This window comes from Gadus chalcogrammus, chromosome 18, assembly GCF_026213295.1.
Source record: "Gadus chalcogrammus isolate NIFS_2021 chromosome 18, NIFS_Gcha_1.0, whole genome shotgun sequence".
In the NCBI taxonomy this organism is placed as follows: Eukaryota; Metazoa; Chordata; class Actinopteri; order Gadiformes; family Gadidae; genus Gadus; species Gadus chalcogrammus.
Window position 1 is genome coordinate 18,597,660 of NC_079429.1, and position 16,296 is coordinate 18,613,955.

A 16,296-nucleotide genomic window follows, 5' to 3' on the forward strand; every position below is an offset into this window, starting at 1 on the left:
ACCCTGAAAGCTTTGGGGTTTACTGTGACTCGAGTCCTGACAGTGTGCGTTTTTCCCCCAGATGGAAGCGGGCGGAGAGTCGGTACATGGTAGAGAGGGCCGCCATCATCAGCCACTGGAACTGGCTGCAAGCACACATCTCAGACCTGGAGTATCGCATCCGCCAGCAGACAGACATCTACCGCCAGATACGCACCGGCAAGGTGAGCTGGGGGGGAGAGGTGGGGGGGAGAGGTGGGGGGGAGTTTGGGGGGAGGAAGAGGTGGGGGTGAGAGTGAGAGGTGGGGGTTGAGAGTGAGAGGTGGGGGGTGAGAGTGAGAGGTGGGGGGTGAGAGTGAGAGGTGGGGGTTGAGAGTGAGAGGTGGGGGGTGAGAGTGAGAGGTGGGGGGTGAGAGTGAGAGGTGGGGGTTGAGAGTGAGAGGTGGGGGTTGAGAGTGAGAGGTGGGGGTTGAGAGTGAGAGGTGGGGGTGAGTGAGAGGTGGGGGTTGAGAGTGAGAGGTGGGGGTTGAGAGTGAGAGGTGGGGGTTGAGAGTGAGAGGTGGGGGGTGAGAGTGAGAGGTGGGGGGTGAGAGTGAGAGGTGGGGGGTGAGAGTGAGAGGTGGGGGGTGAGAGTGAGAGGTGGGGGGTGAGAGTGAGAGGTGGGGGGTGAGAGTGAGAGGTGGGGGTGGGGGTGAGAGTGAGAGGTGGGGGTGAGGTGAGAGGTTGGGAGAGGTGGGGGTTTAGGAGGGAGTGACAGGGTGGGGTGAGGGTGGGTATAAGAGTGAGGGAGATTTGGGGATGGGGGGAATTTGTGGGGTATTATGTTTTTTCTTTTTGAACAACAAGTTGAAATGATGGGTATTGAAATGAGATCTCTCGTCATAATGCATTTCATTCATGTAAAATGGCTAATTGTGGTAGCTTGTTATGGTGCAGTAGTGTCACTCTCAGATCATGTGTATAGTATGAGGCTAATGTAAGCCGGCCTCTTCAAGGGGCTGGATAGTTCTCTAGTGCTTAAGGGGTTCCCAATCCCCACTGGATCCTCTGAATAAGTCCATTAACATTGTTGCTATCCCCATAAAGAAGGAAAGATTTTGGTCTGTTGGGCCACGTGCTGCACCCCCGATCACTATGAGCAGGTGTTGACTCAGCAACATCTAACAGCAGCTCTCTGGGTCTTCAGGGTTCAGTGGAGCTTGATGGTGGGTCTATCGGAGGGCCGGAGCTGAAGACGGAGCCGTCGATCTCTCAGGTAGCGTTACGATGGAAACCCATTAGCAGCGGGTCCTGCTGCCCTCAGACCCGTGGAATATAAATGAAGCCTCTGGTCCAGATGGCTTCGTGTTTCATGTGGTTCATCACCGCTATTCAGCATATTTAAATGAGATGTCTGTCTTTGCTGGCTTAATTGGGGAAGTAAGAGTCAGGGCTGTTGGAACGTATTTCTGGAGTCCGATCTTAAATCGAAGAGTAAAGATAATGTGTACTTATGGAATTCACTATTCAAATTTTGTTGGTTAACTTAAGGAAATCATACCCTTCTCGCTTCAGCTTACCCGCATGTGAAAACTAATGAGGGGGGGTACGTGTGATAGACTACAGAGTCTGTACTGCATTCAACAGTTATTTATTAAACACTAACACAGTAATCATAGTCACTTATGACACTTATGCCAGAGCTGACCTCTAGTATCGCTACAGGCTGTCATCCGTGGTTTTAGAAAGAACAATTCAAGGGCCCTTTGGTTATTGCACTCTTTTTACCGATAGTCCATTGAAGTTTATTTTCATGGAGGCTGTCGGGCCTCAAGTCTTTCTTGATCTGTACATAGAGAGTGAATGAAGTTTCGATCGTTTTATATTTTTGCTTACTATTAGAATTAAAGACGTATATATAATAATGAAATATATTTTAGTGGTTTTCTTTGGGGACAGGTGGGGTAAAGACATAGCTAAGGCGGCAGGTGTGTGTTGCTTAGGTGGTCGCCTAAGCTGCAAAGTGATGTGGGAAACCCTTGGCTAATATAATATCCTTTTATGCCTTTTACTAACTTTCAAGAAAGAAATGTGTGTACATTGTATAGGTTAGAATTTATAATGGGCTATATATAAGGACTGGCATTCCTTATCACAGAGTGTTATAGATTGACAGCTCTGGTCAGAGTTGAGGCTTCTCTATCACCCCAGCTTGTATATGCTTACAAAACCTCCTTTTAGGTGAAACTGTTGAGCAGAAAGATTTAAGCAGAATTGATTTCATGTTCTGTGTTATTGCCCAGGACCTCAGAATATTGCCGTGACTATGATTATTATTTTTTTATCTCTCTGGGTAGCAAGACCGTATAATTTTTAACGTCAACAGGTTGACGAGTATTTGCAATCTCTTGCAATCTCTGTAGTCGAGTAATGCTGATCTTAATGTTATTGAATCAGTTGAATGGTGGTAGTTAGACCTCATGTTGGCAGGCGATAAGAGTGTTGGTGAAAAGGCGTTTGTAGCCCTGCTCCCCCTCCACTGTGTCAACGTACGCTGCTGGTGGAGGCGTCGGTCGGTGGCTGGTGTCGCTGACTTCTCTTATCTCTCTGTCCAGGATGGAAGCTCGGAGCAGCCTGTCACTGCCCCCACCTCCTCCTCAGACCCCAGCCCCTGGAGGGGCCAAAATGGCCGACCGGTCAACGGTGTCCTTAACAGGTGCTGCTCCCGGTGATAACTGCTATCAGCACTGCCCACCGAGCCCAATAACAGCTCCGCCGGCAAATGCAAATGGCTGATAAGCAGGGCTTTCCTCGTGCTGGGCCCCGAGTTTCCGTACATGTTTGATTTAGGAGGATTGTTGTTTGTAAATGATGGGGTAAAACATTGAGAGCCTGTTCCTTTCGCTCAGACTCACCCCTCATTTAGAAGTCTAGTGTTATACAGTATAGATGGGTTACCTGCACTTGCATTGAGACTAATTCTGTTAGTGTGTGTGTGTGTGTGCGCACAGAGTGACGTAAGAGGTTTTGTATTGACTGTCATGTCTCCCTGTGTTGCGTAGGATGATGGAGTCGACGGAGACGAAGCTGCAGCAGCCAGCAGCAGCGCCTGACAGCAGCTGTGTAGCGGCCCGCACGCGCCCCCTGGTGGGCTGCCGGCGACGGAGGCTGCTCCAGCCAAGCACTGTGCCGCACCTCCACGGCAAGGTACGCCCTCCGCCTGCACACCCTTGCTGAGGAGCTCGTCTCCTAAGGAACCCTCTGAACTCCCGCACAAATGTTTAGATTATATACATTTAGGGCATTTAGCAGACTCTTTATCCAAAGTGACTTACATTAAGTACTTCGTCAGAAGCCATTTACACCAATATGAATTGGGTCCTTTATCTAACCCTTGGGGTTTCATTTTCCAGTTCCAGCAGCCTTTACAGACAAAGAAGGGTATTCCAAAGTAAAAGAATAAACTATTCTAAAGAGAACTGATTGTTCTTCTATCACAGATTGTCAGCTATCTCCATACGGTGATCTGACATCTTATAGCTATGACCATGGTTTACGGGATGTTTGATAATGAAGTTACTAGTATCTGGGATGTGATTATGTTGGTAAATGTAGTCTCTCACATTTGAGTTGTCAGGGTCCATGTTGCCTGTACAGCAGCTATGTGTGTAGCTTAAAGACACATCCTGTGTTAGCCTGCTGTGTGGAGTGTCCATGTTTGCTCTAGAGCAGCTATGTGTTTAGCCTAAAGACACATCCTGTGCTAGCCTGCTGTGTGGAGTGTCCATGTTGGCTCTACAGCAGCTATGTGTGTAGCTTAAAGACACATCCTGTCCACATCTCAACACAGCCTGCTGTGTTGAGAGTAAGCTATTGTTGCTGTATAGGAGCTCTGTATTTAGCATATGGCATTTCCTGTGTTTGCCTGCTGTGTGGCGAGTATTCGCCATGTTGGCAGTATCAGTGTTATGTGTTGAGCAATAAGACTTGTTGGACCCTTTCATCCAAAGCGTCTTAAGGATTTGGGTGCATGGGCCCCCACAGGGGGAAAAGGTGCCCCCAACCACAGCAGAGGAAATGCTTTGCGCTACCAGTTAAGCGTCAAACTTCAAAGTTTGTGGAAAACTCATTCTCACTTCCTCCCTGAATGAGGAAGTGGTCTGACTCTACTGGCCTAACCAGTCCTTTGAGCAGGGTAATGAACTCTCAGCCTGCTCGTCCAGTCTCCCAGCTTGGCGTGTAACACAATACAAAGGTGAACAGGCTGTGACTCGTCAGTGGAAAAATAGGTCATCTGGTTTCCAAAGCAAACGGACAGCAGATGAACCTGCTCACTGCAAAACTCTGGGTTCATGTTGGCTTCATGTCTGCAGGGAAACCTTTTGCTGAATAAAGCAGACGCCCGTCGCTAAGGTGACGAGGACTAGGATAGTTTTGTGGTCTTTGTCTGCTAGTCTAAAGGTTGTGGGTTTGAACCCCAAGTCCCCACAGTCCGCATATGGGTATGCATCGTAAAAAAAACACTGTTTCCACTAGTGCGTATGGTTCCACAGTGCGGGTGAAGTTATCTGTTGTAGGTGCAGTCACCCTAGTGTTGTTGTGCTTTGCAAACTATTAAGTCCCAATCGAGGAAGCTCGGCAGAGATTCGTGATGAATATCTATTTCATGCATATTTTCTGCTCAGCTGTGCCTAAGGATTGATCTCTAATGAAGATGTATAAGGCAGGCTCTAAGTATACTTTCTTAATTTAATTTACATTTGTTTGTATGCATGCCAACTTAATCTCATTCCGCAAATCTGTTCAGCCATGCTTTGGAGTTTATCTCTGAATCCCGTTCCACTTGTTTTGGACTAAACTAAATGGGATATCTAGAATATGTTTTCCGCCTTCTAGATTATTATCTTTTATTTAACCAGGTTAGTCTCATTGAGATTAAAATCTCTTTTACAAGAGAGCTGGTCAAGATGGCCAGGTCTCTACACAAGTGCAGTCTCTGACTCACAAGTGCAGTTGTGAAAATACATTAAGATGAATGACTAAAACATTTGCAATTTCCAAATGTTTTAGTCCAACGTCAAACTCTTAACAGCTTTAAATTGATTGAGAGGCAATAGGTAGACTGTGCAAAAAACGTAATGGTCTTTTTATCCACTTCTCTCCGATCTTCAGCAACAGTCATATGCACCATGTCCTGAGACCGTAACCCATGGGAAAAAATTGCGGGACATATGCAGTGACCAATAACAGGGGAGTTTACCACATAAATCGCCTTGACGATAAAATAATACCAGTGACTTAGACGTTGCATATAAAGAGAAGGCCAGTTAACTCTTGAGTACAACGCACAGTGGTGAGATAAGGCTGTGCTGTTTTTAACGAACCTCAAGGCTCCATGATACAGTGTCCAACATATACAGTGGACAGTGAGCTTATGCATTTATGTACACCAGATCACCATAATCTATTGCAGATACATCCACAACGGAGCGTTTACAAGAGTTTTCCAATAGTTGAATATCATTTTTTTTTTAATTAGATTCAATTTTTAGATAACCTTGTACCTCAAGCCTATATAGCGATACATGGAGCCTGCACATAGCGGGTGTTCCTGTTCCTAACAGGCCAGGGGTGTCGTTTGGGATTGGAGACAACAATTCAAATATCTTAAGATTAGTCATATTTCTTAAAATAAGTCAAATGTAATATGATAGACTATTGTGGAACAGATGGGAGAATGACATATTAGGCCAATGTACATGTGAATAACAATAAGCTGACAGGGTTTGCGCTGTCCTGATGTCAGTGGTGAGCTCGTTCACTCCTTTTTGAGCCATCAAACAATCTGGACGTTGTCTAGCGGTACATGGTCCCCTTTTTAGTGACGGAGTAGCAAGCCGTTTGGCAGATGCGGAGCTTGGTGGACGGGCTGCGGTGTATTGTTTGAGCCTGTCCTGACTGTAGGACTGGTCGGTGCCATTCAAATCACGGCAGTCAATACCAGTGACGTGATGGGATTGGAGCCACCAGCCACCTCCCAGGGTTAGGGATGAGGGGTGTAGTGGGAGTGAACTTGGGAAGGTTGAAGATAACCCGGGCTGCTGCATTCTGGAGTAATCCAGATGACAAGAGCCTGGACCAAAACATGCATGGCCCTTTGGGTGAGGAGCAGGTGTGCTCCTGAGGTTATGAAGAGTGACCCTGTAGGAGCATGTCATTGAGTGGTGTTGGACGTGAAGGACAGGTGTTGATTCAGTGTCCCACCAAGGTGACTCCTCGTTTGAGCGGCATACTCCCGAGTTGTCCAAACTGATGGAGAGGGCTTGGATGGGAGATGACTTCCCTGGAAGGGAGAGTAGCTCAGCCTTATCCAAATTGAGCGTCAGGTGGTCTATCAACGTCCTCTGAGATATGAGATCCAGACAGCAAGAGATTTTCATTAGTTTGTTTCAAAATGTTTCAAAATTATGGATTTTAGTGAAGGATTAAAGCTTCTCTCATTAGTGATGATATTCAGTGAATCAATGGACACATTTTCGATTCTAATATGGGATAATAGCAGTAAGTAGTAAAAATAGCAGTAAGTAGTTTTCTTCAAGAAAATGCAAATATACTACAAAGTATGCAACGCGAAGGGCGGAAATGAAGGGGTTCATGTTGTGTTACAGCCCTAGTGAAGGGGTTCATGTTGTGTTACAGCCCAAGTGAAGGTGTTCATGTTGTGTTACAGCCCTGGTGAAGGGGTTCATGTTGTGTTACAGCCCAAGTGAAGGTGTTCATGTTGTGTTACAGCCCTGGTGAAGGGGTTCATGTTGTGTTGTGTTACAGCCCTGGTGAAGGGGTTCATGTTGTGGTACAGCCCTGGTGAAGGGGTTCATGTTGTGTTGTGTTACAGCCCTGGTGAAGGGGGTCATGATGTGTTGTGTTACAGCCCTGGTGAAGGGGTTCATGTTGTGGTACAGCCCTGGTGAAGGGGTTCATGTTGTGTTGTGTTACAGCCCTGGTGAAGGGGTTCATGTTGTGGTACAGCCCTGGTGAAGGGGTTCATGTTGTGTTGTGTTACAGCCCTGGTGAAGGGGTTCATGTTGTGGTACAGCCCTGGTGAAGGGGTTCATGTTGTGTTGTGTTACAGCCCTGGTGAAGGGGTTCATGTTGTGGTACAGCCCTGGTGAAGGGGTTCATGTTGTGTTGTGTTACAGCCCTGGTGAAGGGGTTCATGTTGTGGTACAGCCCTGGTGAAGGGGTTCATGTTGTGTTACAGCCCTGGTGAAGGGGTTCATGTTGTGTTACAGCCCTGGTGAAGGGGTTCATGATGTTGTGTTACAGTTGTGATATGTTAAAGGCCTTATGTGGGTGTTCATATTGTTGTGTTACAGACCCAGCGTATTGGCTGTGTTCCCTCGTGTTGCCGGCTGAACCCCAGCTGCGTGATGTGTGGCGGGAGGAGCAGTTCCATAGAAGACCCCCAGTACGACCTCCCCACCATGGAGAGACTCTCCAGACTGGACCCTGGAGTCCACCCTATCCTCTCCTTCTCAGACGGTGAGCTGCCGCCACACACGCCTCATGCCATGTGTCTGGGAGCATCTCCTGTCTCCGCTGAAAGGCAGCATGGACAAGCTCACGGCTCTTTCCATGCAGCGCATCACTGGCATCATTTTCTCCAAACCAATGTGTTCACTTGGTCTTTGTTCTCGGTTTACTTGCTTAGCTTAATTGTCCCAGACTGGTTGAACCCCCATGGTAATTTCTGTGTCTCTGATGACTGATACCACTGTTTATTTCCTTAGATGTATGCGTGGGCCTCCGGCTGCAACAAGTGCTCAAGAGCCAGTGGCAGAGCAAGGCGTTGGACCGCAGCAAGCCCCTGAAGAAGCTCTCCCTCAAACACAAGCTCTCCTCCTCCAGAGAGAAGCACAAGTTCACCAGCTCCCTCATGGCAGTCCGTAAGTACCTACACCCATCAGAACCAGGGCCACACCCATCAGAACCAGGGTCAGAACCAGGTTTTCATCCAAGCTAGTCCATATCCATACTAGTCCCAATCCTTCTTTCAAATTCAAAGCAGAAGCGGTACCTCTTCCGACCCAGATCTAAAGCCACGCTCTTGTCCCTCCAGGTCTAGGTCACTTTAAGAGGCGTTCAGAGAAGGGGCGCCCCGGGGAGACGAGCCTGGGGCCTGCGCGACTGGAGAGCCAGGCCCTCTGTAAGACAGAGCGCCTGCAGCCGGGGCCCTACGACAAGAGCTACAGCCGCAAGAGACCACGGGAACGCTCGCTGGACCGGACTGACCGTGAGTCCTCTGGTGGCCCCAGCCTCTGACTCACAGGCCTACCCATTAGTAATTGTTGGGTGTATACACATGAATAGGATATCGCTAATAGCAGTGTTTGCAATTTTTCAAACACTGTCAAAGTTAGGAGTATTGATACAGGCTCATCAAAATAGGAAAGTCAATTGTATTATTTTTCAAAATCATGTGTTGAAATGGCTCGATAAGATGATAAATAATGGGCAAACCGTAGATGGTGCAAATTACATTAACCTAATTTCTTTCGATATATTATTTTTTACCCGCTTACTGTTACAAATGTCAGAAATATAAATACGTGATACGCCAAGATATCTGTTAATTGGCGTCTAAATGTCTTACCCAGCTTCCAAACGCTAACACAGCGAACTCCCCTAATCCAGCGATGAAACAACTGAATCTTGGTTAACTGCAATTCCCAGAGACCTAGGCGTAACCTTTATAATGTCACGCACCACCTAGCCCTGCTTCAAGGCCAGCCGTTTGCACGTCCGTATTTGCATTTAAAGTAATGAATAAGAAGAACACTCTGTTTCAATACAAATGAATTTGCAGTAAGAGTAACATGGCCTAGATCTCGGGTGCTTTTAGACGACTTAAATGACCTTCAGTCCCGTACACGTAGTAAGAATATATCAATGGTCTGCAACCAGAGCAACGTTGCCAGGTCTTCCACATCACGTTTGCTTTGTCTCATGGTCTGTACCCTTCTCGCGCTACAGATGGCAGGCCGGGATCTAGTGATCTGCTGTGTTTCTGTTTGTTCTTCCTTCAGTCATCTCTGAGGATGGTAGTTTAGTAACGGCCTAACTGCAGAAATAAACCTCTTTGAAAACGTCCGTTCTGCATGTATATGAGCATTGCTACTTAATTAATTGAATGAGATGCCGAAAGTGCACCAGTAAACACTTAAAATAATGGTTTAGTAAGGGTTATAGTGCTTCTAAATACATAGCCGTGAAACGAAAACACAAACGTCCATGCAGCAGTCCTCTGACGTTAATAAGACGCCAAACGCACGAGTGCAGAGCTGCTGCTGCCGTCTGTGCTGTAAGATATATTCGTCATAACTTCAGAGTTGGCTGAAGCTTTAGTCCTTATTAGATCAGTAGATTTCTATTCATTTCATCACCAAAATCTCAGTTAGCTCTTTAGCCTAAGACACCAAGGCATCTGAATCTAAAGGGGCTTAACACGGAGAAAGAGCTTGTTTTGAAAACCCAGAAGTCTCGGGTAAAGCCATTTGGCGGGACATTCTGGGGAAGGAACATTACAATAATTTTACACAAACGGATAATCCTGCAGTTTTTATTTATTTGTAGCCCTTTGTGGGGCAACTTGGAGACCCTTTACCTTCAATCATCGTGGCCCTTTGTTGGTTTTTCTTGGTGTTGCTAATGTGTCTTTTGTGTTTTTTTGTCCCCAGCGTCTCCCAAGCTGTACCTGGACTCTGGCAGTCCCTGCTCTGTGCTGGCCAACATGCACTCATCCCTCCACAGCTCCCTCACGCGCCAGCTCTCCACCTCCTCCGACAACTCCACCCCTCTGGGCAGCCAGAGTGTCCACAACACGCCGGTAGGACCCGCGGGACCCCGCCTCATACTACTGGGAACGCTTAGCTTGTACATGAACTACTGGGAACGCTTAGCTTGTGTATGAACTACTGGGAACGCTTACGGCCTGATTCCACCGGGCGCGTTACGGCAACGTAACGGCACGTCTTGGCCGCGGTCACCGCAGCAGATCCAAGGTTCCATTCTAATCAATGAGACCATTTCCGCCGGGCGCGGCTGCGGAACGTCTCAGCAGCGTCCCAGGAGCGGCGTGCCGCGCCGCAGCGCTATCATTCCTTAGCATTCCTATTTTTGCCGCGAGCCGCTGCTGAACCACGTCAATTTCAACAGAGTAGATCGATCAGGGCAGGAAGTGAAAAAGTAAAAGCCATAGAGCATTCCGCTCAATTTTCCAAATAAAACACAATAAATAAAACACCAACATTATTACGTCATGACCGGTGGCACCAGGTCAGCAGTCAATCAATCAAAGGGTCTCAAATCATCCTTTTTATAAGAACAATGTCAGAAAGGACAAAGCCTGGCATTTAATTGCAGTAGTTTTGGGAGTGGAAGGTGAGTACATTAGGTTTAGGATTATCGCGGGATCTCGTGATCTCGCGGGAATACGGCTGGCTCGCAAGGCAGCGTTGCGCTGCCGTAACGCGCCCGGTGGAAATGCAAGCAGGGCAAAGTCGCGGCCAAGACGTGCCGCAGCCGTAACGTTGCCGTAACGCATCCGGTGGAATCCCCGGGATAGCTTGTGCGTGAACTACTGGGAACGCTTAGCTTGTGCGTGAACTACTGTGAAATTATCTGAATACCTTATTTAATTAAATACTGGGTAACGTTCTGAATACCTTTTTTGTATTTATTTTTTATTAAATTCTGCAATGCATGATTGGTAAAGATTCATCTTTAGGCCGATTTACAATTACCAATAATGATCTGCTTCAACATTTCTAATGCTGACTTTGATTTATTAACTGCTTTTTGAAAAGAGAATTTCAAGAAATGGGGCCAACCTGCATGTAGGAGAAACGGCCTACCCTAGCCTCAGTGTAGACCCCAGAGACTAAGCACGGTGTTCCCCCCCCCCCCCCCCCCCAGCAGCAGCCCATCAAGAGGAGGCGAGGCGAGAGCTCCTTCGACATCAACAACATCGTGATCCCCATGTCTGTGGCGGCCACCACGCGGGTGGAGAAGCTCCAGTACAAGGAGATCCTCACGCCCAGGTACCTCCTGCGCCAAACGTACCATGGGCTGGTCGGAGTGGGCAGGGCCGCCTGCTGCACGCCGGGACAGTGCTCCTGGTTCCTTCCCTGATATGTGCTCTTGTGTTTCCCGCAGTTGGCGAGAGGTGGACATCCTGGCCCAGCCGATGGCTGAGGAGGAGAACGAGACGGAGGTAAGACTCCACTGCTCCTTCCTCCGTCTCGCTCTCTATTGCTCACTCCTTCTATCTCGTCTTCCTCTGTCCTGCTCCTGGCTAACGTTCCTATGCTCTGTCTTGTGTGTGTGTGTGTGTGTGTGTAGCTGGAGGATCTGACTGATGCTGCGTTCAGCCAGCTCCACCAGCCCTGTGAGGACCAGGAGAGATCCCGCTGGACCTGGATGGCTCTAGCCCCCGCTAAGAGGAGAGGAAGCAGGTAAAGACGGCCTACACATGACCCCCCGATGCTGGTAGTGCCGGCCGATCTAGTCCCACCTCGCCACCCTAGTCATTAGCCTGCCTTATTCATAGAACTTACTTTATCACTCATGGAGGTACAAACCATCAGCGTCTGCAACATGTTGAGAAGAGGTCTTCATGTGTTCCTCCTGGTCCGTTCAGGTCTTACAAGTCCATTGACGGGCGGACCACGCCCCTGCTCTGTGGCACCAACCCCCCCACGCCCCAGCCCGCCTCCCCGGACCCGGGCCACTGCCCACTGCTCCACGAGTACAGCTACCTGCCCTCGCCCATGAGCCCGGGCAGCCCGGACGCCACCTCCAACCCCCACACCCCCTGCTCCCGGGACTCGCACCGACTCATGTCCAACGAGGACACGCGCTGCTCCACGCCAGACTTCCCCTTCGAGGAGAGGGTACGTACTGGGGATACTGGGCCGAAAGCTCTGCTGGGTTATTACTGGGGCTCAGGCCTCCTCTGCTGGGTTATTACTGGGGCTCAGGCCTCCTCTCTGCTGGGTTATTACTGGGGCTCAGGCCTCCTCTGCTGGGTTATTACTGGGGCTCAAGCCTCCTCTCTGCTGGGTTACTACTGGGGCTCAGGTCTCCTCTGCTGGGTTATTACAGGGGCTCAGGTCTCCTCTGATGGGTTATTACTGGGGCTCAGGCCTCCTCTGCTGGGTTATTACTGGGGCTCAGGCCTCCTCTCTGCTGGGTTATTACTGGGGCTCAGGCCTCCTCTCTGCTGGGTTATTACTGGGGCTCAGGCCTCCTCTCTGCTGGGTTATTACTGGGGCTCAGGCCTCCTCTCTGCTGGATTATTACTGGGGCTCATGCCTCCTCTCTGCTGGGTTATTACTGGGGCTCAGGCCTCCTCTCTGCTGGGTTATTACTGGGGCTCAGGCCTCCTCTCTGCTGGGTTATTACTGGGGCTCAGGCCTCCTCTCTGCTGGGTTATTACTGGGGCTCAGGCCTCCTTTGCTGGGTTATTACTGGGGCTCAGGCCTCCTCTGCTGGGTTATTGCTGGGGCTCAGGCCTCCTCTCTGCTGGGTTATTACTGGGGCTCAGGCCTCCTCTGCTGGGTTATTGCTGGGGCTCAGGCCTCCTCTCTGCTGGGTTATGACTGGGGCTCAGGCCTCCTTTGCTGGGTTATTACTGGGGCTCAGGCCTCCTCTCTGCTGGGTTATTACTGGGGCTCAGGCCTCCTTTGCTGGGTTATTACTGGGGCTCAGGCCTTCTCTCTGCTGGGTTATTACTGGGGCTCAGGCCGCTTGTTGGTGCCATTGAGCTAGGCGTCCTCATCTCTCCTATGTCCTTAAAGGAAGGGGCTTGTTGTTGTTTTAACACTGCCCGAGTCAAACGAGATGTACCGTTCTTTACTGCCTTAAGGGCTCTCCCAAGTTCTGCATTAGCACTGGTCTGAGCCAGAAGGGACATCAAAAGTGTCTGAATGCATCTTAACTTGGATTCCGTCCAAAGTTTAATCCGATCGTAGTTCCAAGTCAAAGCCATTTTCCCGACGGCTCCGGCAGGAGTTACAAAGGGTGCTCCAGTCATTTATCTCATTCCACTTTGATAACGTTCATAGTTCAGAAACATTACATCCCATCGAGAGGCCTTAATGGTGGCTGGCTCACTGTTTCAGGGACATCTTTCTTTCTAAATGAGAAAGGTTCAGGCGAAAGTAAAATTGGTGGTTAGTGGGCCCTCTTTTCACCAGCAGGTGGGAGTGATGAGCCATGGCAAGCTTTCCCTTATGCTGTCATTATGCCCAGTGACGGACCGACATCACAAGTGGGCGTGTCCAGCTAGATGTATACTGGATAGATCGGTCGGCAAGCATGCCCAGTCATTTCTAATCTCACTCATATCTGCTGGTAGAATGGGGGCCCTTTAACGATGGTCTAATGAATAACGTCTTTGCTGAAGTTGTTGAAGGCCCCCCTGGTGACAGCGTGTTGTGATTGTCTCCAGACGGTGGCGCCGTTCGAGCGGCGTAACTTCCCGATGTCGGAGGACCCCGAGATGCAGCCCGAGGTGGAGAGTGACAGCAGCGCCGTCGTCTCCCGGATGCGCAGCATCTCTGGTTGCCGGGCAACAGGCTACGGCCGGCTGGATTCTGACGATATGGACATGCCTTGCGAAGAGGACGACCTCAAACACAAGGCCCCCACCCACCGATGATAAACTGCTGCAACCCATGCCCCTCCCCCAGTTCTGACCACACCCACTTCTCTGGAGCCCCTCCCCCTCACCGAAGACCCTCCCGGCCCCGCATTAACCTCTGAAGCAGGAAGCAGCAGGTCTCAAGGGGCTGCTGTTGTTTGATATTCAAACACCAGTGGGATACTTTTCACAGTTTTTAGTGAACGTTATGGAGATAGAAGCCTTTCCCTACACTTTGTTTTTTGTCACAGGAAAAAAAGGTAAATGTAAAAAAAAAAAGAATATAAAAGAATGTGCTATAAAAAGTGATTAGTGTCGTAGGCTGAACATGTACATGGGGCTTAGCGATGTCTGGTGTGTGGCGTGTCTCTCGTAGCGCACTATGTAGCCCACTACTCCACGTATGCCAAAGGGTGTTTTCTATTCACTAGTTTGCTTGTAATTCCCATGTACATTTTTAGTGGAGTGACAAAATAATAATAAATCTCCTTGAGCCCCCCGCCCAGATATACAGGTACATCGGGGGGTGTAGTTCCTTCCTCTCCCCACTAGAGGCCGTTGCCTTCTTGACTGCCAAGTTCTATTCTGTTGCTCCTCGTCATTCCTGACTCACATTGGACTCATGTATGTTTTTTGTTTTCACGGTAAATCATTCCTTTTGAGTCTCTGCGATGCCCAAGCGCTTGTTTGCTTTGCCCTGCTGTCATTGTCTGTTTTGCTTTGGTTTATTTTAAGTTTTTATAATAAGTGGCAGTAGGCATACAGGACTGCTGTCTCAAGAGCACTTAGCCCCCCACATGCTAATGCTAGTTCTGCTAGCACTACATATCTCACCCATGCTATCGCTAGGTTTACTAGCCATACAAAATCCACCCGTGCTAGTCATGCTAGCTCTACAGGATACTGCACATGCTGACACTAATTTAATTAGCCGTCCATGCTACCACACATGCTAATGCTAGTTCTGCTAACAATAAAATAACATACCACACATGATAATGCTTGTTCTGCTAGCCAATTGAGATACCACACATGCTAACGCTAGTTCTGCTAGCCCCACAGATTAGCCAGGTAGTGGAGCTGCCTGCTCCATTGATGCTTACGCTAACATAGCAGCAGGCTTTTTAAAGGATGCCAAAAGCAGGCCTGTAGGACGGGGTCTGCTCGGTCTGCGCTCTAGTGCTACAGCAGAGGTCTCAACAGCTGCACCGCTGGCTTCACTGGACAACAACTGGACGTGTTCTGTAAGAAATGCCCCTCCAGCCCTTCCCCTCACACACAATGCCTCAGGTTTCACATGTTAAGGGAATATCTGCAGCCTGAACTAGACATCTGAAAGAATACCATGTCCTGTCAACACTAGCCCCCCCCTCCCAGTAACTAATTGCTATGCAAAATCTATGGTATAATTTTTCACTTGTTTTCAATCACTTTCCGTTTGTAGTTAAGCAAGATGTTGATGTACCCATCTGATGTTGCAGCAGTTAACCTAATCCAAATCAGAATTGTTTTGTAAATAGTACCATTAAAACATTTATGTTTAACTTGGCGTCACTGTGCACATGCACTCTTTTTAAGTGGAAAAGCAGGCCGTGATTTCGTAGCATTTATTTTCAAATACACATACAGCAACAAGGTCATAAACCAGTTATTGGTAAAATCCACAATACTGATGGCAATCACATTTCCACGACTGTACAGCGTCAAAATAAATTCAAAATGATGAGTTTTCTTACCGCAAACGGAAGCTATTTCTAGTTCAAAAGAAGAGCACCACCTCATCAAGACTGGGACCACCTCCTCCTCCTCAGTCTCTAACTCCTCCTGATCCTCCTCGCCATCTGCCACGCTGATGGTGCCGTCGTGTTTCAAGACAACCGATATATTAGCATGCAGGTTATTATGTGAAGGTTGCGGCCTGAGACACCGCATGCCGGTTAAACCGAGTCACATCAGTAGGACGACGGGGAAGGGACTGGTTGGAAGATGCTCCACCCCTTGTGCACATACAGTCCGTGGACCCTGGGATCTCCACAGCAGGGGAACAGGACACTAAGGTGTGTGTGCGTGCGAGGACCTTTACGGACTACATGCAGGGTTCATTCCCACGGATGAGGACTGGATCTTGTTCTGTTAAGGATTTCTAGGGAGGCTTTGACTCGTTCTTCACTGTTGGTTAATTAACAGGGAAATCACCCAGCGGGTTTAGGAATAGGCCTTGAGACAAGCTGAAGTGCATTCAATTTGGCAAACTCAAATGAGCATCCTACTATTCAAAGCAAAATGTGTCTGCTGTCATTTCCTTAAGCAGGTTATCTTTGTTTTATAGTGGGACTGATTTGGAGATTGCAAACATTTATCCCTTCTCTACGTTATCATTTAAACACCCGTTATCTAATCCTAACAACTTTTATACTGTAGTGATATGGGTGATCAAAGTTTCAATCATTAAGCAATAATAAACTAGTCTTCACTTGATATTTAGTTTTCTACATTGGCCATGGGTTATACACTCGCTAGATGTGTCTAGTATAATCTCCACCCTAAGTCAAGCTTGGTGCGTTACAGTTTCAGCAGTATGGTATAAAATAAGTTAACACTGACAGTAGCAGGCACAATACAAATGTTTCTCCATA

The 16,296-nt window shown here is 48.4% G+C and overlaps 1 protein-coding gene across 4 annotated transcripts in view; it reads left to right on the forward strand.

The window, feature by feature from the left end:
- LOC130371871 (KAT8 regulatory NSL complex subunit 1-like) overlaps nucleotides 1–15,260 on the forward strand; it is a 38,847-nt gene extending 23,587 nt beyond the window's left edge. For 3 of the 4 annotated variants that reach the window (XM_056577732.1, XM_056577731.1, XM_056577733.1), the window contains 13 exons: nucleotides 62–203; nucleotides 1,166–1,234; nucleotides 2,574–2,674; nucleotides 3,021–3,165; nucleotides 7,335–7,500; nucleotides 7,749–7,904; nucleotides 8,078–8,251; nucleotides 9,696–9,844; nucleotides 10,933–11,057; nucleotides 11,173–11,230; nucleotides 11,359–11,471; nucleotides 11,657–11,909; nucleotides 13,469–15,260. In XM_056577732.1, coding sequence (XP_056433707.1) covers nucleotides 62–203; nucleotides 1,166–1,234; nucleotides 2,574–2,674; nucleotides 3,021–3,165; nucleotides 7,335–7,500; nucleotides 7,749–7,904; nucleotides 8,078–8,251; nucleotides 9,696–9,844; nucleotides 10,933–11,057; nucleotides 11,173–11,230; nucleotides 11,359–11,471; nucleotides 11,657–11,909; nucleotides 13,469–13,678 — 1,861 coding nt within the window. In that variant the 3' untranslated portion in view covers nucleotides 13,679–15,260. The remainder of the gene's footprint in view (nucleotides 1–61; nucleotides 204–1,165; nucleotides 1,235–2,573; nucleotides 2,675–3,020; nucleotides 3,166–7,334; nucleotides 7,501–7,748; nucleotides 7,905–8,077; nucleotides 8,252–9,695; nucleotides 9,845–10,932; nucleotides 11,058–11,172; nucleotides 11,231–11,358; nucleotides 11,472–11,656; nucleotides 11,910–13,468) is intronic. The other variant, XM_056577734.1, reaches the window with a different exon arrangement.
- Nucleotides 15,261–16,296: the final 1,036 nt, after the last annotated feature.